Source organism: Pinus tabuliformis, chromosome 1_2 (assembly GCF_031772625.1).
Source record: "Pinus tabuliformis cultivar Carrire ecotype Pingquan chromosome 1_2, CPIR1, whole genome shotgun sequence".
Lineage (NCBI taxonomy): Eukaryota > Viridiplantae > Streptophyta > Pinopsida > Pinales > Pinaceae > Pinus > Pinus tabuliformis.
The window spans coordinates 528,402,485-528,425,989 of NC_142298.1; the positions used below are offsets into that span (position 1 = coordinate 528,402,485).

Below are 23,505 nucleotides of genomic sequence, written 5' to 3' on the forward strand. Positions count from 1 at the left end.
ATTCGGAAAGAAAGACTGGAACCCAGGGGCATGCACCCTGGTCTGCTTCGGGCAGAAGAAACCCTGGGTATATGGTAGAATTTCCGCAGAAGAATATGACTAGTCCGTACCCCGTCCGTGGATGGAAGAGGGGTTGTTCTGGAATAGTATTCTTTTGTTAAAGTTATGTGTTTGGCAAAAGAGTCATTCACCTTTGTCTAAAGAAGTGGGCAATGCCCAAGTAGGAATTCCCTTATTGCGACAAGCAGTAACCATATTTGGGGAAAAGCAAGCCTCACCCATTAAAACAAATGTTTTGAAGGATAAGTAGGGGCAGCCTCCAAAGAAAGAGATTCTATTGTTGTGATATAGGGTAACCATCTTTGAGTAACCTAATGATAGACATCGCCAAAGAAAGAGATTGATTTGCGGCAGCAAATAGAACCGTCTTTGGATAATAAGAAAGAGGCAAGCCTCCTTCAATAACACCAATGTTTTGTCTTTGAGAAGTGTTCTTCTCTTGTCACAAACAGCTGTTCGTTAAAAGTAGGGCCGACGGGAAGACAAGTACCGCGTAAGACCCCTTAAAATAACGAGAAGACTAGTATCGTTAAACATTAGATTAGCAAGGTGACAAGTAGCTGGGAACACCCAAAGAAGAGCAGAAGTGGGGGAGAAGAGGGGCAGCCTCGAAATTCTATCCTATACCTGGGGGCATGCAAACCTTTTGGAGTGTAAGCTAGGGGCGGTTATTTATCTGGTTTTAAGATTAACCGTTTTCCGAACTTACATAAAGGAAGGATGAGTTGGAGCATATTTTTGGTAAGGCGCAAGCTCTATAAAAAATGGAACCTTAGAGGAGGCATTCTTATTTTATGACTGGTATTTCGAGCAGTTTTAGCACATGGTTCATGCTCGTTTAAAAATATAAACGCAAGATCCGAGCAGTTTTAACGCGGTCTTCATGCTCGTTAGAAAATAAATAAAAGCAGTGAGCAATGTTCCCTCCAGAGTTTAAGCTCATTTTTATCTAAAAAAAAAGAACCTATCCCGGTAAATAACCTTCTGAGATCGTAAATTCATCAGCCATAAAAGCCTTGGTCGTGTTTGTGCACCGTCACCTCCACCGTCATTTGGCCGATCATTCACTTCCATTTGTGTGTTTACCCATTTTGAGGAACATCTGCGAAGAGTGATTTCACCTAGCCATCCTTGTGACACTGCCGTGATTGGAAAATTCCAATTTGTACCTGGAATCAGTTGCTATCCCTGTTTATCACTCGTTCCTCAAAAGACGAGTCATCTTTGAGCTCTTTTCTGACTAGTAAAATATGAAAAGTTTGCCGAGTTCTGGCCTTCCAGCTCGTTAAAGGGACCGGAAGAGCTATCCCTCTTTTAGACTTTAATCTTTTTGGACCTGAGGGATTATTACACAAAAAGATCGAGCGCTTGTCTTGTTCGGCTCGTTAAAAGTACCGAACACCCATCCCTTCTGTATTGTTTTATACTTTTTCGGACTTAAGGGATTAGATGACGAAAAAGGAATTATGGAGTTAACTTTCTGTACCTTTTCAGACTCTCTAAAAATGAAAAGGACCGAGTTTTCCTTGTCGTTAGACTCGTTAAAATTATTAAATAGCGACAAACTTGTCTTTAGACGAGAACGAGTTTCTCTATCGCTAAGCTCGTTAAATCATAGCGATGGGCTTGCCCGAAGGGCAGGTTATAGAACAAGCATATGTTATCCTCCTCAAGCTTGACAAAAATAAAGAGGTACTGGTCAGAAATGACTGGGGAAAAATTGGGAGAACATCAAAGCTTAATGGTAGCAAGTCGCTCTTGAACATGACGCTTTTCTTCCGTACCACATCGGGTTGGGTTGTTTCATTCACCGGTCTCATCACCATGGTCTTCGCCAAACCATCCAAATTTTGGGGTAATGCTACCAATCCATCGCATCAGTGTCGTTATATGTTCAAGAGAGGTCATTCTGAAAGTGTCAACCGTGTCCCATCCACTGCCATACATTATCCTTCATCCATTCATGATCGCCACCCTGAATCATATGTCACAGTTTGTTTTCACCTCCACTAAAATCATTAGCTCCGTTCCGTGTCATTGATGTGGGATTCATTAAGGCCCTCCTTTGACGGATCGCTTCTTGTCGACTTCAGCTCATTATCCAAGAAGTTGATCTAGGAACAACCCCATCAGTACTTTGAAGCTTGCATGCCTCAATGGCAAGTTTCTCACTTCCGGCGACAGGTATACATCAATGACCTTCGACCAGAAGATTTTGCGTGGCGTTCGATGCCAAGTCCTTTATTCACGCCACGTGAATTGTACTGCAGTACCTTGAGGGTCATTATCATTATCGGTGATTCCTCTCGCGCTTGTTAACAGTTTTTCATCATTGACCGGTAATCAAGCGATGTCTTTCCATGTTCGACTTCAGCGAAATTCTCACATGGATCGACTTGTACTTAGAGTGAAGATCGAACGATTTTGAAGACCCCGGATCTAGTTTCATCCATCCGGGCTGCGATACATATTCAGGAAATATAAAAGCATTTGTCATGTACATCATTGCAGCAGATGATCATCCTATTCAAAGGATGATAATTTCAGCAGAAAATTATCAGTCTACCATCAGACGATCGTCTGTTCTATGTACCAAAATGTATTTATAAAGCTGAGCATGGGAATGCCCGCCTCAGCTAGATCATGAAAACAGAATGAAAAATAATATATTGCATTGTATTGTATTACAGGGCACCTCTCAGCACTTGAATGAACTTCGGACCCTCTGGATAAAACATTTCACCCGATAAACGACCTCATACTTTAGGGGGCAACTGTTATAGACATTTTTGTGCCTCGCAGCATGGAGCATGAAATGTCAATAATTACAGGGATCCTCAGTCCCTAAACATGTTGTTCTTACCCCTAGAGGAACAAGGTCAGCAAACCACAGCACTTCCTATCAGTTCTCCACTTGAAAACACTCAAAAACAGGCTATTTTTGGATCATGTCAGCTGCTCCACTGAGCATCTGCGCTGAATGTCAACTGCTCCTCCTTGTACCTGCGCTGAAAGTCAAAACCAATGAAGGCTACCTGCGCTGGGCGAGATTGGCCAAGTGGCACAGTCATTCTGCAAGGTGTCAACTGCCCAGGAAGCTTCCAAACTGACACTTGGTTCAAGGAATTCGCCCTATGATGAGTAAGAGATACTTGATCTCCATGTGGAAGCAAGGATCTCCAAGTGGACTCAAGAACTGAAGTTTAACTGAAGAGGGAGAGGACACAAGGCAGCTTTAGGTCAGTCTCAAGCTGACTCATCCTTTCTCCAAATCTCCTATATATAGAGCTCTTCTATGAGGTCTAGAGAGGCTGGAATTTTGTGCAAAGCAAGGAAGTGCTGTTGGTTTACAGTTAGAGCTATTGGGTGATTGCTTTTATAGAGGAGAAGAGGAGATTTCTTGCTGCTGGGGAGGTGCTGCTGGATTGGAGCCATTTATGGTTGTAACCTTCTCAAAACCTTTTTCTTCTATCAATAAAGCTTTTGATGTTCTCCTATATACTTGTATTGCAATGATGTATTGTTTTTATCTGTATATTTGATCCATTCTAATCCATGCATCAGTTATGAGTACATGTTTCTTGTAGTTTCCCTCTCTTGTTTTTGCAGGATCTTTGTGTAGCTGGGCCGGCAAAGGGAGCAAGGAGTTGGGAACAAGAGGCAAAGAGAGAAGACAGGATCGACAAAAGCGAAAGACATCGGTTGGTCGATCTTTTCTTCCTTCTCTGTACTTTCATAAAGGAAAAATATCAAAGCTTTACTTTCAGTTGTTGCTAAGGAACTATCACCCTTAGAGTAGGGATAGGGTCATTCCGAGTCGGATACTTTTCCCCACAACAGGTATCCCATGGGAGGATTTTATCTCTCGTGATTTTTTCACAGCGCCACCACCACCTCCTGAGGTTGTTCATGAGGAGGGAGGACCATCACAGCAGCATGATATCCCTAAGACCAGACATGTCAGCTCTCCTCCATTGGTCACATATCAGAGAGGCCACAGGGCCTTATTTGCATCAGCTCGGCAAGTATTTTCTCCACATCAGGTGGAAGGGGTCTCGCCTTCTTCATCAGCTTAGCGAGTGTTATCTCCACATCAGGTGGAAGGGGCCTCGCTTCCGACAACAGCATAGGTATCAGAGAGGGGCAAGCAGCCCATGATTGAGGAGGGACCGTCAGGTGATCCAGATATCGACATCATTGATCTTGACATCCATTCTCCTAGCACGGAGCTTCATGAGATCATTCAGCAAAAGGAGACTGAGAACCGCTTGTTGCAACAAAAGTTAGAGATGGCACAATGGACAACTACACATTTGGAGCAGCGCAACAAGCAATTGGAAGGTGAGCACACTCTTGATGAGTTGCGGAGGATTCATGAGGACCGCAACTTGGCTCGCAAGAGACCCGGTGATTTGGTACCCGTTGAGCGAGAGGCTATGCTTCTCCGGGTCAATGCCCATTTGGAGAGGTTGCTGGCCAAGGACAACCAAGATAAGGACCTGCACCGGAACATGAAGAACCACTATTGGGCCCGAATGCACGTATGCAAGGCAAGAATGAAGGTGCTCCAAAGACGGTTGGCCAAAGCACTAAAACGAAGGAAAAGGCCCGATCCCCTCCACATCTTGGTTGAGACTTCCTTGAAGGAGCATGATGCTAAATGACTTAACTCCAGCACAAATTTCAAAAAAAATTGAGCATTTTTGGTCACTTGTGAATTTTTGGGCAAAAAACAGGTTTTCTCCACCAACATGTCGCGCGCCTCGCACGACCCTTTCGATGGGAAACTCCTTTTCAGGAAAACTCAACATTTTTGGATTTGTCATGTAAAGATACACTTGCTCAGAAATTTCCAAGAAATTGCACCAAGTTTTGGGCCTCCAGAAAGTCAAAAAACAAGAAAAAAATGACTTTCTGCCACCTTTTTGACACACAGGAAGTAGTCTTGGGAGATTGCAATTTTGGAGGGGAAAATTGCCACCAAATTCAGAAATTCTACTTGGGTTGGAACGTAGACATCCAGACCTTTCCAACAAGCCCACTATTGCCTCATTTGGACACCTGGAAGTGCCTCAAAAGCAGCTCCAAAGGCGCGCGACGTGTTCAGGATCAGGGCGCGACGTGTTGGGCAGTTTTCACAGAAATTCACCTACAGCTCAGCAAAACGCAGTTTTGACTGGATTTGACTTTTTGGAGTAGATTTTGATCTTCTTTGTTGTAAATGATGTAATTTTATGATATTTTGACACTTATTTATCTCTTCTAGAGGATTCATTCATGAGATAGGCAAAATTTAATGAATGAATTGGTTTCCTAGCTTATAGAGGCAAGTTGTTTTGACTGCCTAGTTTTCAGTGTTCAGTTTAGAATTGGTTGAAACAGCTCCTAGGATAGTGAGCTCGACCCCTAGAGGCAAGGAAAGATGTTAGATTGCCTATATTATGTACTTTCTTGGTCATTTTCATGGTTGGACTCTTGAGGGAGAAAGCTCTATTGTATTACTCATTGTATCTCTGCAATTTTGGCAAAGGAAGAAAGACCAGGGTTTTGCAGTCCTTTTTGGGATTCCTATGGTTACATGTATTGATGGTGTGTTTCTCTTCGTACTTGTAAGTTTGTTATGTGAATCATCTTCTTACTTTTCCTTCTGCAAATTAGGCAAATGAAGTGTTAAGGTAGAATTCATGATTGTCATGCTCTGCTTTTAAGTTTGCTTAATATTTATGTTTTCATCTGTCTAAAGAGAACTCTTGAAGGTTTATTGCTCTCTTTAGCTCCTCACTGGTCATTCCTATCCATTCACTTAATTCAAAGGCATCAATACAGTCTCCTACCTTGCCCTAAAGAACCCCCTGCAAAAACTGTGTCCAATCCCCGCACCCAAAATTGCCTTTTCCCGATTTTCCACCAAAATCCTAAAAATCTCAAATCAAACCTTTTATCAGTTTACTAGCCTAAAATCAGTGTTCTTTATTGGTTATCTCGCCCGTTGAAGATCTCTACCGAGATAGACCGGAGAGAGCCCTCTCCTGCCCCGTAGGGCTAGCTACGAGGCTAAGTGGTTTGATGTTGCCTTGGAGTTTACCTTTCTCAGCCTGAGGTGAAATTTCAAGCGCTAACATATTGGCAACCATACTGGGGAGAAAAAATTGTTTGCTGATTGATGTGTTTATTTCATAAGTCTTAGACGGAGTCTGAAGATACGCCAGGTAGCCTTCGAAAATGCTCTTGCTTTGCATCAGCGCAAGTAGATAAACGCTGCTTCAGTCGACCTCCGTGAGCTAGTGAATGTAACACTTCATTTGCATCTCACCCCAGTATATTTGCAAACTCTGAACTTTTGGATGATTAGTTAAGAGTTTTCACAGGCTGATTGGCTATTTGTTCCTTGATATCCAAACTGGCTTCAGATTCTGGTCATATATTCAAATCTCATTCATGTCCAGCTGTTTTTGAGTATCTTGAAGACATTGATTTTGACGAGAGTTTTGAGTTGTCCTTGTTCAAAACTAAATCTGAAAGTGCACTTGATTTTCTAGTTCCCAACCCTGATTTTGCAGTTGCCCTTGAAATCGAGAGACACAATAAATTGGTTGACAATTTCATCCTAAGATCTCTTCAGTCAGATATTCACGCTACAGATCTTGCTGAGTTCGTTGAAACTATATCTGTTCATATCGGATCCACTATCATGGCGCATGAGCAGTCCAATCCTCCTTTTATTTTTGTTTCTCCTATAATCACTTATCCGGAATCTACAGTTGGTTCGCCCTCTACATCCCATACCACTTCTCCTCCTCATACTCCTCATACTACAGCTACACTTACTCCACCTGCTACTCCTAGACCCAATCTACCTAAAGCAATGGCTGCCCGATTTGCTCCTCTTGCTCTTCCCCAAAATCTGCATGATATACCAGCCGATTATCAGAGTAAAATTCCCATGTTTGATGGCACTCCACAGAGTATCTCTTCTCAGCAACATATAGACAAAATGACGACTTTCTTTGATCTATATGAGATAGATGAAGAGGATGTAACTATGCGTTTGTTTGTACAAACATTTGATGGCGAAGTAAGAAAGTGGTTCAGAGGTTTGATAGCCCAGAGCATTGCTACCTTAGAGGCACTTCAAAGGCAGTTTTTAGATCGATGGGAAATCAGAAAGGATCCGCTTCAGATTAATGCTGAATACAACAACCTCAAGCATAATCATGGTGAGTCCGTTCAAGATTACATTATCAGATTTAATACAGTTTACAATGCTATTCCCGATGATTTGAGACCGTCAAGAAAATCAGCGGTCCTCAAATTCCCGGATGGCTTATTCATTGCGAGATAGAGATCCGCCTACGTTGGAGGATATGCAGAAAATTGCTGTTAGTGTTGAAGCAAATTTGAATGATAAAAGAGCGAGGATGAAGGCGGAAAAGCGAGTCACAATCAAAGAAGAAGCTTCTACATCAGATCAGCTCCTCCGCAAGGTTGAAAAGATTGCAAGAGCACTTGAACATACTCATCTCAGCAAGCCGGAACCTCAGATCCGTAATCCTAATTTTCGAGGTCCACAGCAGCCGCAATATAGAATCAAACAGCGTGAAACAAGAGCACAAGAGGCAGTAGTTCAACAGCAAATTAAACCTCCTTTTCAGCAGAATTTTGTTAGCCAAGAATCCGAGGATGAAGGTGATACGGTGGGAGAGGAAAATCACTTTTTCACTCCTGATGATCTGCCTACCTATATTACAGAAGAAGAAGAATTTGTGAGAAATTCAGTCATACATCAGGATGAGCATTATATCTTATCAAATGAGGCAGTACTTGAGGAAGAATCGGAGGAATACCAAAGAGGATATCTCAATGCTTTGTCCGCTTAGTAGAGGCAATTAAGAAACCGAGCTGTTCCCATAAATCCCATTCAGAAAATGAAAGATACTTCAGCAAAGAATGATTTAGCTTCCCCACAGACAAAAGGAAAAGACATAATTGATCCTTCAGCAAGTCAATCATCATCAGCAAGCAAGATAGATCAGCCATCAAGCACACCGAGAGATAAAGTTGAAAGAAGAGAAGTTCCAGCCAAAGAAGGTGATAAGGTTTCAGCTTTCAGTTTGGAGAATAAAATTTCAAAGTTGAAAGTGTCCATTCCTTTGACGGAAATCATGAAGAACAGCACTTACCGAGGTCAAATCTCCAAGATGCTGAATTTTGATCCAATGCTAGACACGGTGAATGTAGAAGATGATCAACCGGAATTGATTTTTGGGCTTGCTTTAAATGGTGAGTCTCCCGAAAGTGATGTTCCTCCATTCTATATCAGTTTGCGATTGCATGAGTATGTTTTACATAATGCCATGTTTGACTCGGGAGCTTCGCATAATTTGATGCCGAAAGTAATTATGGAAAAGCTGGGACTAGACATCACAAGGAAGTATCATGATTTGTATTCGTTTGATTCCAGCCGGGTGAAATGTATTGGTTTGATCAAGGACTTGGTGGTGAGCCTAGATCAAATCCCAGCAAAGAATGTTTTGATGGATGTGGTGGTGGCGGATATTCGTCCGCGGTTCGGCATGTTGCTTTCGAGATCTTGGGGAGCCAAGCTCAAAGGTACACTTCAGCTTGATTTTTCTTATGCTACAATCCCGGTCTTTGGTCAGATGAGGAAGTTATATAGGGAGCAAAAGATGAAATACATGATCACTAGTAAGGAAAAGCCAGTGAATCATCCTGTAAATTATGTACATACAGATTTGGAATCGTTTGTTTTGTTTGCTGATAATTTTAATGAGATAGATAGTCAGTTGGTTCAAGCAGAAGATATACCAGACATTACAGAAAATTTTAGAGAAATTTTGAGAAAAGAAAGTGAAGAAAGGTCCGCTGTCATGGAGCCAACAGCTGAAATGAAAGGGCAGCAAACAGAAAATGCAGAGACATCACAATTTTAGCATTTAGAAGATGATGAGGATGGTCTTTGGACCATGGATTTTGATGGCGCTGTGGGCAGCGATGGTGCTGGTATAGGTGTGTGGATTCGAAGTCCATTTTCTGTCCGAAACAAAGTCCCAAGTAAGGTACGAGTATGTTCTTACAAATTGGCATTCAATTGTTTAAACAATGAGGCGAAATATGAGGCTCTCATTGCTGGCTTGAAAATCCTTCGGAAGTTGAAGGCAAAGAAGATAGCAGTATATTGCGACTTCGAGTTGGTTATAAAGCAAGTGAAAGGTGAGTTTCAGGCCAAGCATCCTCGTATGCGAGCATATCGAAATGTTGTCCTAGATATCTTGAAGCTGTTTTCTGAACATACTTTGACATGTGTGCCCCGTATCCAAAATGGTGTTGCGGATGCATTGGCTAAGGCAGCAAGTAATCTAAAAATCCCCATGAATTCCAGCAATAAGTTTGAGATTTATGTGAAGCACCGTCCTACAGTCCCAGACAATCAAAGATGTTGGCAAGTTTTCCAAGATGATGAAGAAATCAAGGATTTTCTGCAAGTTGAAGGTGAGTTCAAAGACATCTCCATAGACACAGAACCTGAGGAAGTAAATCAAATGGATGTATTGCAGCTTAAAGACAATTTCATTCCTAAAGGATTAATTCCTTTGGAAGAGCTGTTCGATCAAGATGATGTGGCCCGCAAACCAACCTTGAGGCCAACGGAAGAAGGTGTCGAAGAAGTGAATCTTGGAACAGATGAAAATCCGAAGATGGTGAAACTATCGAAAGCATTGTCGGCAAAGGTAAAGAAAGAATATATCAGATTGTTGTCTTCGTTTTCTAATGTTTTTGCATGGGATTATTCAGATTTGAAAACTTATGACACAAGTATCATTTAGCATACCATTCCCATAAAACCAAATCAAAAGCCTTTCTGACAAAAGTTGAGAAGAATTAATCCTAAGTTGCTGCCATTGATCGAGAAAGAAGTTAACCGGTTGTACAAATCTAGAATTATAGTGCCAATCCGATTTTCCGATTGGATTTCCAACTTGGTGCCCGTGAGAAAGAAGACCGGTGAGATCCGCTTGTGTATAGACTTTAGAAATCTGAATAAGGTGTCGCTAAAGGACAATTATCCGCTGCCTAAGATGGATCATATATTGCAGCGGGTAGTTGGGGCATCAAGGATGTCGCTACTTGATGGTTATTCCGGGTATAATCAGATTTTGGTGCATGAGGATGACCGCGACAAGACTGCATTCACTACTCCATGGGGAACATTTCATTATGCCAAGATGCCATTTGGATTGAAAAATGCAGGTGCCACGTTTCAGCGGGCGATAGACATGGCCTTTGCTAATGAGAAGAATGTCTTTTTGGTCGTTTATCTTGATGATTTAACTGTGTTTTCTAAATCTGATGAAGAACATTTGTATCATTTAACAATGGTGTTTCAAAAGTGCAGAAAATATGGTATCTCATTGAATCCAAAGAAGAGTCTTTTCGCCATGAGTGAAGGCAAGTTGTTGGGCCACATCATTTCCAAAGATGGCATTCGTATAGATCCTACACATGTAGAAGCTATTCAGCAATTAGAGCAGCCCCGAAACAAGAAAGAGATTCAGTCCTTTAATGGCAAGTTGAATTTTCTGTGTCGCTTTATTCCGAATCTTGCCGAACACCTTAGAGAAATCACTAACATGCTTAAAAAGGACAGCCAGCTCAAATGGACCGAAGAGGCGGTAAAGTCTTTCAATTTGGTAAAGTTAATTTTATCTTCAGCCCCAACTCTAATCAGCCCGGATTATACACAAGATTTTATTTTATTTTCATTTGCTTCTGAGCATACATTGGCAGCTGTGCTGATGCAAAAGAGAGATGGAGTTGAGAAGCCCATTGCTTTTTTCAGTCGTATTATAAGGGACGGAGCGCTAAAGTATAATATCATTGAAAAACAAGCATTGGCGCTGGTAAAAGCTTTGAAAGATTTCCGTGTGTACATACTGAATTCCCACATTTTGGCATATGTTCCTAACATAGCTGTTAAAGATGTTTTGGTACAAGCGGAACCAAAAGGAAAACGGGGTAAATGGATTGCTGCACTATTGGAGTATGATGTGGAAATTAAGCCTACCAAGCTGATCAAAGGCCAAGGTCTTGCTAAATTGATGGCTGAAACAAATCTCCATGTCCTAGACATTAATTTGATTGCTGCCTTATCTGATGAAGATGAAGAAAATTCAGCGCTACAGGTATCTGATATCTTTATTTCCTCTCCTTGGTATGCTGATATTGTATATGTGCTTCAAAATTTGTCTTCACCTCCCGGGATGCCTCGAAACAAAGCTAGGTCATTGAAGTTAAAAGCTACTAAATTTTGCATCATCAATTCTGCACTATATTGGAAAGACCCCGGTGGCATATTGCTGAATTGTTTGGTCGAGGAGGAAGCTAAGAGAGCTGTAGAGGATTTTCACAAAGGTGACTGCGGGGGTCACTTGTTTTGGAAGACCACGGCAAACAAGATCCTAAGGGCAGGTTTCTATTGGCCTTCGTTGTTTTCAGATGTATATAAAGCAGTCAAGAGTTGTCATGAATGTCAAATTTTTCAAGGAAAGCAGAAATTACAGCCCTTGCCTCTCAAGCCTATTGAAGTCAGTGCACCATTTTAGCAGTGGGGCTTAGATTTCATCGGCGAAATTCATCCAGCATCTTCCGGACAACATCGATGGATATTGACAGCCACCGATTACTTCACGAAATGGATTGAAGCCATTCCCACCCGGCAGGCCACGGACTTGGTAATTATTTCTTTCCTTGAAAATAACATATTGTCACGTTTCGGCTGTCCACATAAGTTGATTACAGATAATGCAGCAGCGTTTAAATCAAAGAAGATGGTTGATTTTTGCTACAAATATAACATCAACTTGGGGCATTCAACCGCCTATCATCCGCAAGGAAATGGGCTGGCTGAATCTTCGAATAAATCTTTGGTAAACATCATAAAGAAATTGCTGGAAAACAATAAGAAGAGCTGGCACAAATAGTTAGTAAATGCATTATGGGCTGATCGTGTAAGTCAGAAAAAGTCAATTGGTATGTCACCTTTCGAACTAGTTTACGGGACAGATGCGGTGTTTCCTACTTCACTTAGTATTCTGGTAGCAAAATTGCTTCAAGAAGTTGGTGGTGAGGAGGATCCAATGCAAAGGCGGATTAGTCAAATGATTCATTTACAGCAGACACGGGAGGAGGTTCTTCAAAATACTCTTAAGTTGCAAGAGCGCATAAAGAAAATCTATGACAGAAAAGCAAAGCCGGATGATTTCTAGATAGATGATGTTGTTTTGAGGTGGGATGCCCGAAATGAAGACAAAGGGAAACATGGAAAGTTTGACAACTTATGGAAAGGTCCTTACAAAATTGCAGCATACCGTGGTCCAAATGCCTTTCTTCTCAAAGAAATGAATGGTGATGATTGTCTTGGAGGGTCGGTCAATGGCCGGCTGCTTAAAAGGTACCATGTCTGAGCATTTTCTTCTCTAGCCATTATCATTGTAATTACCATTTTACTTTTATTTCACTGCAAGTGTGCACTGATCTTTCATCTTTAGTCTGGGGCCCACGGTGAAGGCTATAATTCTGAAGATGGAGATTAGTTGGTGTGAGTTTTTCATGTTGTTTTTATCAGTCCATTTTCTGTCCAAAAGTTGAGTTAGTTTGGGTCAAAGTTAGTCCAATTTTCAGTCAGTTGTTAAAGTCAATAAAGCTGTCCCGGTTTGGGTCACATATGTAAATAATGACTCCATTGCCCAATGATTGAAAAGCACTGGTCTGCTCTCCCAGAGGTCTAAGGTTCTTGGTACCTCCAAGGAGCTACCATCCCCATTGGAGCCAATGTTAGAGTCGGTCTAGTAGCCCTCCATCAGCGATCAAAGCTCTTTGCATTTGCATAAGTAGGTGTCTCATCAGTGTCATCTCATTGCATTCCATTAGGCATGCCATAACCCTGATGGAGGAGCTGGTGTCTTTATTCCCCTCTTGGCACTGCTGGATCAAGTTGTTTCTGTCAATAAACTCTTTCAAGGTTACTTGTCTTGTCTTGAGGTCAAAAGTCCTAGGTCTAGGGTTTAGGTCCAATTTGTCTTTGAGGTCATGTCTTTAAAAGTCAATAAATGCCCAGCAGGCCAGAGGGATGACTATCAAAGTATTTCTTCAAAAGATTTCATCTTGTATAGCTAATTTTTACCTTGGATTTAAAAACCCTGCTTTTAAAGACAAGGTCATTTTCTCATTTTTGTAAAAAGTTGTAAAAATTCAAAATTCTTCGAAAGTCAGCATGCAGCCCTGGTCCCCTTTGCCAAGATTCCTCAGAAGCTATCCCTGCAAAAATTTTCAAGAAAAAGCATCAGTTCAACCAATTTCAGGACAAAAGGAAACCATAAAGTCAGCAACATTTAAATTTTGAAAAAGTGTCATGTTATAAACATTAGAAAGAGGGTTTGAGGGGAAATTCATTTAAATCAAGCTCATAAAGCCCCTCTCTCCCTCCATTTGGTCATCATTTGCCTCAAAGCAAGAGTGAAAGGCGATTTGAAGAGAAACTAGGCGAAATTGCAGATAGAACCCTCGCGCGACCCATTCAGACCTGCACGCGACGTGTTGAGCAGGCGCGACGCGTCAAGGGAGTCATCGCAGTTGGAAAAAAGCACTGGCGCGACGCGTTGGGTGCGCGTGACCCGTCCAGACCCGTGCGCTACATGTTGGGGATTCATCCACAGAAAATTTCCTGTAAACTGCAAAACGACCCCAAATTTCTTCAAGGCTGCAGGTAGGCCTCCAATCATCAAAATGTATTGTTTGCTAAAGCTTGAAAGAGCATGAGAATGTATTTAAAAGCCATTATTTTCAAATGAGGAGTCCATGTGTATTTGCTTAAGAATGTCAAAGTGCTAGTAAAGCTAGGGTTTGTTTTGCTGTTTTCAAGGTCATCCTTTTCACCCCCACTTTTTCCCCACATCCCTTTACTACCTCCCATATCATTTCTACCTAATCTCCCTACCAAAAATACCAAAAGCCCTAAAACCCTACCCCTATTCCTAAAAATCAATAATATAACTCTAAACCATACCTCCCATAAAACCCTTGCAAATTATAATTGTGTGATGGTGTATATGTCATGATTCATTCCCTTAATTCCCTATTTCATATATTTTCCGTAATTTCCCTTAAAAGTCTCCCCTCCCTAACATCTCCCTTGTGTTATTTGTCCCCTTGAAAAAACATTTCAACAATTAAAACAACATATTTTTGAGCAGAAGCAGCGGTACATTTCAGCCACTTTGCTCTTGAAACCATGTCAGAAACCGAAACTGACTATGAGCAAAGTGATGACCGTGAGTCAACACTAGAGGTTGAGGTACAAAGGAGGCCTCACAGGGGTGGTAAGAGTGGTCACCATGTGAGAGAGGACCCCACCTCTTTGACCTATTTGCAGGCTTGTCCACTTGCAGTCACATGTTTTCGCCACCTGTCATGTTATGAGTTTTGCGAGAGGATCTCTCAAATTCAGCATCACAGGGAATTGGTCCGCTTGTTTGTTTTGCATTTGCATGACGGGCATGTGAACCTTGTAGGGGTGGATTTTACATTGACACCTGAGATGGTTGCACAAGCAACAGGGATACCTAATGTTGGAGAAGAGTGGAACAAGCGCAAACTATTGGACAGATTTCAGTATGAGCCCTACATTAAACCTGCATATATGAGGCACATGACTGGTGTATTTTCTTTTAGATTTTTGAGGGATGATTATGCTCCCTTGATGAGGCTCATCATGCGCTATTTCACCTGTGAGGGCAGATTTTCATGTTTGTATTCATACCATATTTGCTTGTTGATGCATTTCACACGGGTACGGATGATGAACATACCATTTTTCATGTACTAGAATATTGAGAAGATGGTGCCCTTGATGCAGAGAAAGAGCCCAGCACAGCAACACAGGAGCATCTATCATTATGGTTTGATCCAGCTTGTGGTCATACATCAGTTGGCTCAGCAGGGTATCCCATGGGAGGATTTTATCTCTCGTGGTTTTTTCACAGTGCCACCACCACCTCCTGAGGTTGTTCATGAGGAGGGAGGACCATCACAGCAGCATGATATCCCTGAGACCAGACATGTCAACTCTCCTCCATTGGTCACATATCAGAGAGGCCACAGGGCCTTATTTGCATCAGCTCGGCGAGTATTTTCTCCACATCAGGTGGAAGGGGTCTCGCCTTCTTCATCAGCTCAGCGAGTGTTATCTCCACATCAGGTGGAAGGGGCCTCGCTTCCGACAGCAGCACAGGTATCAGAGAGGGGCAAGCAGCCCATGATTGAGGAGGGACCGTCAGGTGATCCAGATATCGACATCATTGATCTTGACATCCATTCTCCTAGCACGGAGCTTCACGAGATCATTCAGCAAAAGGAGACTGAGAACCGCTTGTTGCAGCAAAAGTTAGAGATGGCACAATGGACAACTACATATTTGGAGCAGCGCAACAAGCAATTGGAAGATGAGCACACTCTTGATGAGTTGCGGAGGATTCATGAGGACCGCAACTTGGCTCGCAAGAGACCCGGTGATTTGGTACCCGTTGAGCGAGAGGCTATGCTTCTCCGGGTCAATGCTCATTTGGAGAGGTTGCTGGCCAAGGCCAACCAAGATAAGGACCTACTCCGGAACATGAAGAACCACTATTGGGCCCGAATGCACGTATGCAAGGCAATAATGAAGGTGCTCCAAAGACGGTTGGCCAAAGCACTAAAACGAAGGAAAAGGCCTGATCCCTTCCACATCTTGGTTGAGGCTTCCTTGAAGGAGCATGATGCTAAATGACTTAACTCCAGCACAAATTTCAAAAAATTTTGAGCATTTTTGGTCACTTGTGAATTTTTGGGCAAGAAACAGGTTTTCTCCACCAACACGTCGCATGCCTCACGCGACCCTTTCGATGGGCAACTCCTTTTCAGGAAAACTCAGCATTTTTGGATTTGTCATGTAAAGATACACTTGCTCAGCAATTGCCAAGAAATTTCACCAAGTTTTGGCCCTCCAGAAAGTCAAAAAACAAGCAAAAAATGACTTTCTGCCACCTTTTTGACACACAGGAAGCAGTCTTGGGAGATTGCAATTTTGGAGAGGCAAATGGCCACCAAATTCAGAAATTCCACTTGGGTTGGAAAGTAGACATCCAGACCTTTCCAAGAAGCTCACTTTTGTCTCATTTGGACACCTAGAAGTGCCTCAAAAGCAGCTCCAAAGGTGCGCGACGCGTTCAGGATCAGGGCGCGACGTGTTGGGCAGTTTTCACAGAAATTCACCTACAGCTCAGCAAAACGCAGTTTTGACTGGATTTGACTTTTTGGAGTAGATTTTGATCTTCCTTGTTGTAAATGATGTAATTTTATGATATTTTGACACTTATTTATCTCTTCTAGAAGATTCATTCATGAGATAGGCAAAATTTAATGAATGAATTGGTTTCCTAGCTTATAGAGGCAAGTTGTTTTGACTGCCTAGTTTTCAGTGTTCAGTTTAGAATTGGTTGAAACAGCTCGTAGGATAGTGAGCTCGACCCCTAGAGGCAAGGAAAGATGTTAGATTGCCTATATTATGTACTTTCTTGGTCATTTTCATGGTTGGACTCTTGAGGGAGAAAGCTCTATTGTATTACTCATTGTATCTCTGCAATTTTGGCAAAGGAAGAAAGACCAGGGTTTTGCAGTCCTTTTTGGGATTCCTGTGGTTACATGTATTGATGGTGTGTTTCTCTTCGTACTTGTAAGTTTGTTATGTGAATCATATTCTTACGTTTCCTTCTGCAAATTAGGCAAATGAAGTGTTAAGGTAGAATTCATGATTGTCATGCTCTGCTTTTAAGTTTGCTTAATATTTATGTTTTCATCTGTCTAAAGAGAACTCTTGAAGGTTTCTTGCTCTCTTTTGCTCCTCACCGATCATTCCTATCCATTCACTTAATTCAAAGGCATCAATACAGTCTCCTACCTTTCCCCAAAGAACCCCTTGCAAAAACTGTGTCCAATCCCCGCACCCAAAATTGCCTTTTCCCGATTTTCCACCAAAATCCTAAAAATCTCAAATCAAACCTTTTATCAGTTTACTAGCCTAAAATCAGTGTTCTTTATTGGTTATCTCACCCGTTGAAGATCTCTACTGAGATAGACCGGAGAGAGCCCTCTCCTACCCCGTAGGGCTAGCTACGAGGCTAAGTGGTTTGACCCAGTGTTATTTCTTTAGAGTACTTTAATTTATTTTATATAATAATTATTATATTAATTAATTAATATATTAATTATTTTATTAATTAATTATTATAATATTTAATCATTATTATATAATAATAATTAATTAATTATTATATAATAATTGATTATTATTATATTAATATTATATTGATTTATTTATTATAATATTTAATTATTATATAATAATAATAATAATTAATTAATTATTATATTATAATTGATTATTATTATATTAATTTATTAGCTATTATATTAATTAATATTTGAATTATTATATTAGTTAGCTATAAATATTAATTATTAATATGATTTAAATATATTAATTAGTTAATATGATTTAAATATAGTATTTAGTTAATTATTTTATTAGTCAACTATAAATTCTAATATGATTTAAATTTATTAATTTATTTCATAATAATTATATTAATTAATTAATATATTAACTATTATATTAATTAATTATTATTATAATATTTAATTATTATTATACAATAATAATTATTTATTTATTTATTATACAATAATAATTAATTATTTATTATATAAATTGATTATTATTGTATTAGTATTATATTAATTTATATATTAGTTATTTTATTAATCAAATTATTAATTATTATATTAATTAATTATTATTATAATATTTATTATTATATAATAATAATTATTTATTTATTATATAGTAATTGATTTTATTATAATATTATATTATTAGTCCCTGCCATCTGGCATCCGGCAGGGACTATAGTAACCGTTCGGAGCCCAGTTAGCATTAATTTGCAAACTTTTCGTATGTTATTTGCATTTATATTGTAAAGTTTGGAGTTGACTTGAGTTGACTTTACCTTCGCCATCTTATTTGGCCTCTTCCCGAGGCGGAAGAGGCCCGACCATAGCCTAAATTGCTATTTAGGCACAATGAACAGGGCCTGACCGTTAGCGGTTTGCTCTTAATGCTAAGATTAATTGGCTAATGTTTAATGTTATTTCGTATGATATCCGAACGGCATACATATGGTAAGGTTTGTTAGTCCCTGTTGTGCAGGTGTCCGCCATATGGTAAAGGGTTGCATGGCGGGAGGTGTCCGCCTACCGGCTCAGCGGAGGCCCCAATATCAACACCTCTGTGCGCAAAACCCCTCGACAGTTTCATTCTTCTGGTTTTTCTCAGAGCCTCGACAGGGTCCTTGTTCTAGCGAAGGCGGGGGGCCGGAGCACCACTAGAGTCGAAAGCAAAGGTATCACCCGCATTTCACCTAGCCTCCGTTGATCCAATTGATTCAGGTGCATCAGCAGAGGCCCCAATGTCAACACCTCTGTGCTCAAAACCCCGTTCTGGTTTTTCTCAGAGCCTCGACAGGGTCTGTTCTGTTCATCTTCGTCCGTGGCCACAGCTATGAAGCCCATCACAGCTTCTGCACAGATCCTTGTGAAATCTACTGCGTGTCTCGTTTCTTCGATGAGACCTTGAGGCGTTTGGGTGTGGTGAATAGTTACGTAAATACCTACGTGCCACAACTCACTTCAAATACTTTCTGTGAAAGAATTACCTCTTCTTCGACGATAGGTTCAACCGAAGGAATCGAAAATGGAGGGAACGGGCTCTTCTACTTTGAGCGAGGCCTACAATGAAAGTTCGCCCATCTCTTGAAAAGCTCCCTACTTCACGGTATCAGGTACTTCAATCACATCTAGAAATTTCAGTTTCTGTTTGACTTAAATTAGTACCGCCATAGTTCGTTATGGTCGTCTATAAGCGTATGGGCAAAGATGAGTTACAAAACGCCGTTATTTTCATAGAAATAAACGAAAATTGAAATTTCGAAATCTATTCTAAATCTCAAAACCTAGACTGCCTCACATTTTTCAACTGTCTTCAGCGCAATTCTTTCGAAGGTTTTGGGAACGACGAACCAGATATTCCCGAAAGCAGGTCTGAATGATCACAGCAGCATCCTGGGGAGACAACTCCTTCTGCTGTGGCTGCTGCTGCTACTGCTGCTCCCACCGCCTTCTTCAAGTGGAATGACTCGGATCTTAGCATCTGAAGACTTGTTATCATTGATAACAGTATATTTTTCAACTCGAATGGTTTTGAACTCCCCCTGCCGCGCTCCAGGAATTGTTATTGTGATGGGATTGGTGACTTTATTCTTAGATTCTTCCCATTTGTATGAAATCTTGCCCTTCACACCATTATCCCCCTTCCATTCTTGCTTTAAGGACTTCTTCACAGTACATGCACATGGCAGTGGCTTTGCTTTTTCAGGTTTAGTTTCCTTCTTGGCCTTCAAATCCTTGAGCTTTTCCACACTCATCTCCATCGCTGTCATTCGATCAGCCAGGTCCTTCACGAATTCATCCCTGCGGAACTGAGCTTTCTCTACTATTCTTTGAATAGCGAATGAATCCCCACGTACTCCTGTGATCTGTCGAAACCTGCGAATGGTAAGGTGAAGGGCTCCTTCTCTATGGCCTTCTTCACATTCGAATTGAAATCGCAGAGCCATTTCTTTCTGATGGCAAAGAAATCATCCTCCAATGGAAAAGGATTCCACTCTAGGTCTAGGTCTGCAACCATCGATTTTTCAAATATGCGTTTGTGGGTTTCTTCAATCCAGGAAGAGGATGGACTTGAGTAGTAGTATTCCACCCAGCTACAGTGCCCGGGTTTCAGGTTTCAATCTGGCCTGCTGTATAGCTTGCATGTGTTATGCTAGGGAGATAGGTGTTAGGCACTTGGCCGTCATGTAGGGCCCACAAGGTGGATAAAAGTTTCGACTTTCATTTTTATTTTTATTGACATCGGTTGATTTTCTTATTTTTATTTAAATTTGAAATTTGATGTTGCATTGTCGTTTCTTAGTTGAGAGCTGGTACAGTTGAGAGCTTACTTTTGTTGGACAAGCGGAGGAGGATCCGGCCATAATATTGAGATACATGTAAGTATATTTTCTTGTTTTTGCCAGGTTGGGTTAAAATTCCTGTATTATATTCTGTCATTTCATTGATTATGTTTTGCTGCATGTTCGTTTGGTGGGTTTCTTGGGTGGCCTCCGACATATGTGGTAAGTATTGATTTTCTCAGGTCCACCTGTAAACTTTTAAAATGGCGGGTGCTTCTAAAAATCGCAGAAAGCATATGGGTTTCCATGGTTCGGTTTCCCTCTGTAGTTTCCGAGCATAGAATTTTGGGGCTAGTAAAGTGTCTGAAATGAAGTTTTCATCGGTTGTCCTCAGAGGCTTGGAATAGTAAATGCATTGATCTGCGGGGTAAACTTTCTGACAATTTTCTACCTCTGACCTTATAATGCTGCAAATTTTAAATAAGCAATAAAGGTGTTCAATTTTTCTTATATAGAACAGACTTAAACTATTATTCGGTGGAATCAAAAGACAGTATTGTGTTTGAGATGAATAAACTAGATGAGGGAGAAAGGTTATTTGAAGCCTTGTCTCTCTTAATTATCTGTAGAGGATCTTAGGGTAACTGTAGCATTTTTGTCTGAAATTGTATAACCCTATAAGGATAGCAATCCTATCAAGGTTGGGAGACAGACTAGTCAATTATCATGGAAAACCTGCTTTCTTGCTGTACTTTACAGCAACCTGTTTGATCTTTTCACATTATGATTAATTGTGCCCAAACATTCAAGGTACGCAATATTTTCCCATTTCTGTTTGTGTTGAATTGATCCAGTTTGTGAATTGTGTTTTCTTTTCTATGACATTAAAATGACCTATCGTATTTACATGACCAGTTCTGTTAGGGCAATATTTTGGCCAATCTATACCAGTGATAAAAAAGCGACACCATTTGTTTTCCTCTGTTCCGGATATTTACATCCTCAGATATACTTAGTCTTATTAAAAATTCCTCTAAAATTTTATTAAGAATTCCTCTGACCCACTTTTCAGTACTTTGACATTGACATACTTTGGTCTTGATTTTAAATGTGACCAATATCAAACACAATGCATGCGACTTCCTGCCTGGTCCTCTGAAAAATAAAAACCTTGTTAGAAGACACCTTGCCATTGCTTGAAGTTCTTCATTATGCAGGAAACTGAATGTAGTAATTAATTTTTATATATGTAGAAACTGAAATATCAAAGGTGAAACTTGCTGAGGGAAATTGACTTATGATTGTTGGACTCTACACAGGCAAGGTGTCCAGTGGCCTTGTTCGAGGCAGCTCGAGGCAGTGCTTCTTGGCAGAACAGTCGAACTGTGGGGGAACTTCACATGAAACCACTCGGTGGCGCTGTACTTCATTTTCAACTCAATGATTTGCTTGTGAGTTTTAATTCGAGATCAAATATCTGATTTGGTTCTAAAACTAGTGTACTAGTTTTCTTGTTTTGCTCGCATTCCTTGACTGTGCTCTTTAGGTGCTTCTTTTCATTAGCCATTTTTATGAGTTATTTCTGCCATTTTGCACTTCTGAGAAGTATATCTACAGAGCCAGTAGACACTGACTATGTGGAAATTTGCATCATACTGGGATTTTGATATTTTCTAATTCTAGCAGCATAGGAAGCCTTTCCATTCCTCTGGATAATGCTTTACAAAATTAGAGTTTGCCCCTAGTGACCAGGTTCGCTCAAAGTGCTACATTGTTCCTGTTGATGGTTTCTAATATCTTGGTTTCGTAAATCTTCTTTTTATTATCTAATTCTTAAGTTTTGTTATCTTGATTCGCAATTGCAACTTTGTGTTTGTGGTCCATTAATTTTCATGTCGCCAGTACTATTAGCCTTATTTTTACTCTCTAATATTATGTTCTACAAAACTTTCTGCTGGTTCAGTTTCTGGCATGTCCTCTATCTTTGCCTTCCATGGAGCTAAATATGTTATAGACCTAAATGTTATAGGCTATGCCTTTTTTAATCTCTTACATCCTAAAGATAAAACAGGTGTCTGGCCACTTTTGGAATCACTCACAGTCTTGCTGTGTTGTAGAATCTCTTTTATTTGAAAGTACGTTGTCCATATAAAACAAAATCTTGAGGCTTATGGTTCGTCAATTGATTCTTTTAATTGTTCATTTCATGCCTATGTTAAACTAGCTCCAGAAGAGTCCTCTTCTCAACAACCTCCAGTTGGAACCACTGTGTTTAGTTCATCATCGACAAAGTCTCATTCATCTACAAAGTGGCAGAGATTCAAAAAGGGCTTAAAAGTTCTCTCCCATATATTTGGTAAATAACTTGACTATCCATCATTCCAAGGTAGATAGGCACAGGCAAGCCATATTATTTCAAATAGGCATTTCCCCCTTTTATTTGCATGTGAAATGCATGCACTTATCAACTTTCTTGGAGTTTTTAATTTGCTGCAGTTTCCACGGATCATGAAATGGAGATTGGATATCCTACAGATGTTAGACATGTAGCTCACATTGGCTGGGATGGGCCATCTGTTAATGGTCCAAGCTGGGTATGACTTTCAAAACCAAAATATGATCAGATGGTACAGAAATAGAACATTTTCAAACAATATAGCCAAACACTGAACTGTTGGATATATTTTTAAATCTGTGTTTTTTCTCTTATTTTTGCTGGAGGTTGCAGATGGATGAACTGAGGCCAGCTCCTGACTTCTCATTAGCTCCTCTCAGTGATTTTGGCCAGCCACAGGGCCCGGGTTGGATCTATGATGCTGCATATGAGAACAGCACGCTACGTCATATGGGCCTGGTTTCTTAGCATTGCTGCTCATATGAGAATGCCGTAGATTTTGCAGAATATCAAGTGCTCAAGCAGGACTCTTTGCAGAATAGGGTGAAAAACTCGGCTTTGACTGTCATTTCTTCCGTTTTGAGTCCGTCCTAAAAACCTTACGTGCCATAAACTCTAGTTAGCCTTTAGAGTATTTTCATTAGTCGGCCATTAGAAATCAATGCCTCTAGGATTTGCACATTCAGGCCAGAGAACAGCACGCTAGTCATATGCCTTGAGATGCTGCAAATGATCTCTGCATTCGTGTGCCAAGCTAAGTCAACTTGATGCAGGGACTCGTTGCGTCGCAGCTCTCCTTGTTTTATATATATTAGTTATTTATTAATTAATGTATAAATTATTATATTAATTTATTATAATATTAATTTATTATAATATCAATTATTTATAATAATTAATATGAATAAAAATAAAAATAAAAATAAAATT

The 23,505-nt window shown here is 40.3% G+C and overlaps 1 protein-coding gene and 1 pseudogene across 1 annotated transcript; one reads left to right on the plus strand and one right to left on the minus strand.

Moving 5' to 3' along the window:
- Nucleotides 1-19,200: 19,200 nt before the first annotated feature.
- On the minus strand, nucleotides 19,201-20,064 carry LOC149206654 (uncharacterized; annotated as a pseudogene).
- A 113-nt stretch (nucleotides 20,065-20,177) lies between these two features.
- LOC149206655 (CRIB domain-containing protein RIC7-like) lies at nucleotides 20,178-23,297 on the plus strand. The gene is made up of 5 exons (XM_089393764.1): nucleotides 20,178-20,276; nucleotides 21,500-21,631; nucleotides 22,405-22,536; nucleotides 22,677-22,774; nucleotides 22,909-23,297. The coding sequence occupies exons 4-5, from the start codon at nucleotides 22,694-22,696 to the stop codon at nucleotides 23,041-23,043; spliced, it is 216 nt and encodes a 71-aa protein (XP_089249890.1). The 5' UTR covers nucleotides 20,178-20,276; nucleotides 21,500-21,631; nucleotides 22,405-22,536; nucleotides 22,677-22,693; the 3' UTR covers nucleotides 23,044-23,297.
- Nucleotides 23,298-23,505: the final 208 nt, after the last annotated feature.

Coding starts and splice junctions, on each gene's coding strand:
- LOC149206655 (XM_089393764.1), top strand. CDS start 22,694: ATGGAGATTGGATATCCTACAGATGTTAGACATGTAGCTCACATTGGC. Junction 22,775..22,908: donor CTGTTAATGGTCCAAGCTGG/GTATGACTTTCA, acceptor TGGAGGTTGCAG/ATGGATGAACTGAGGCCAGC.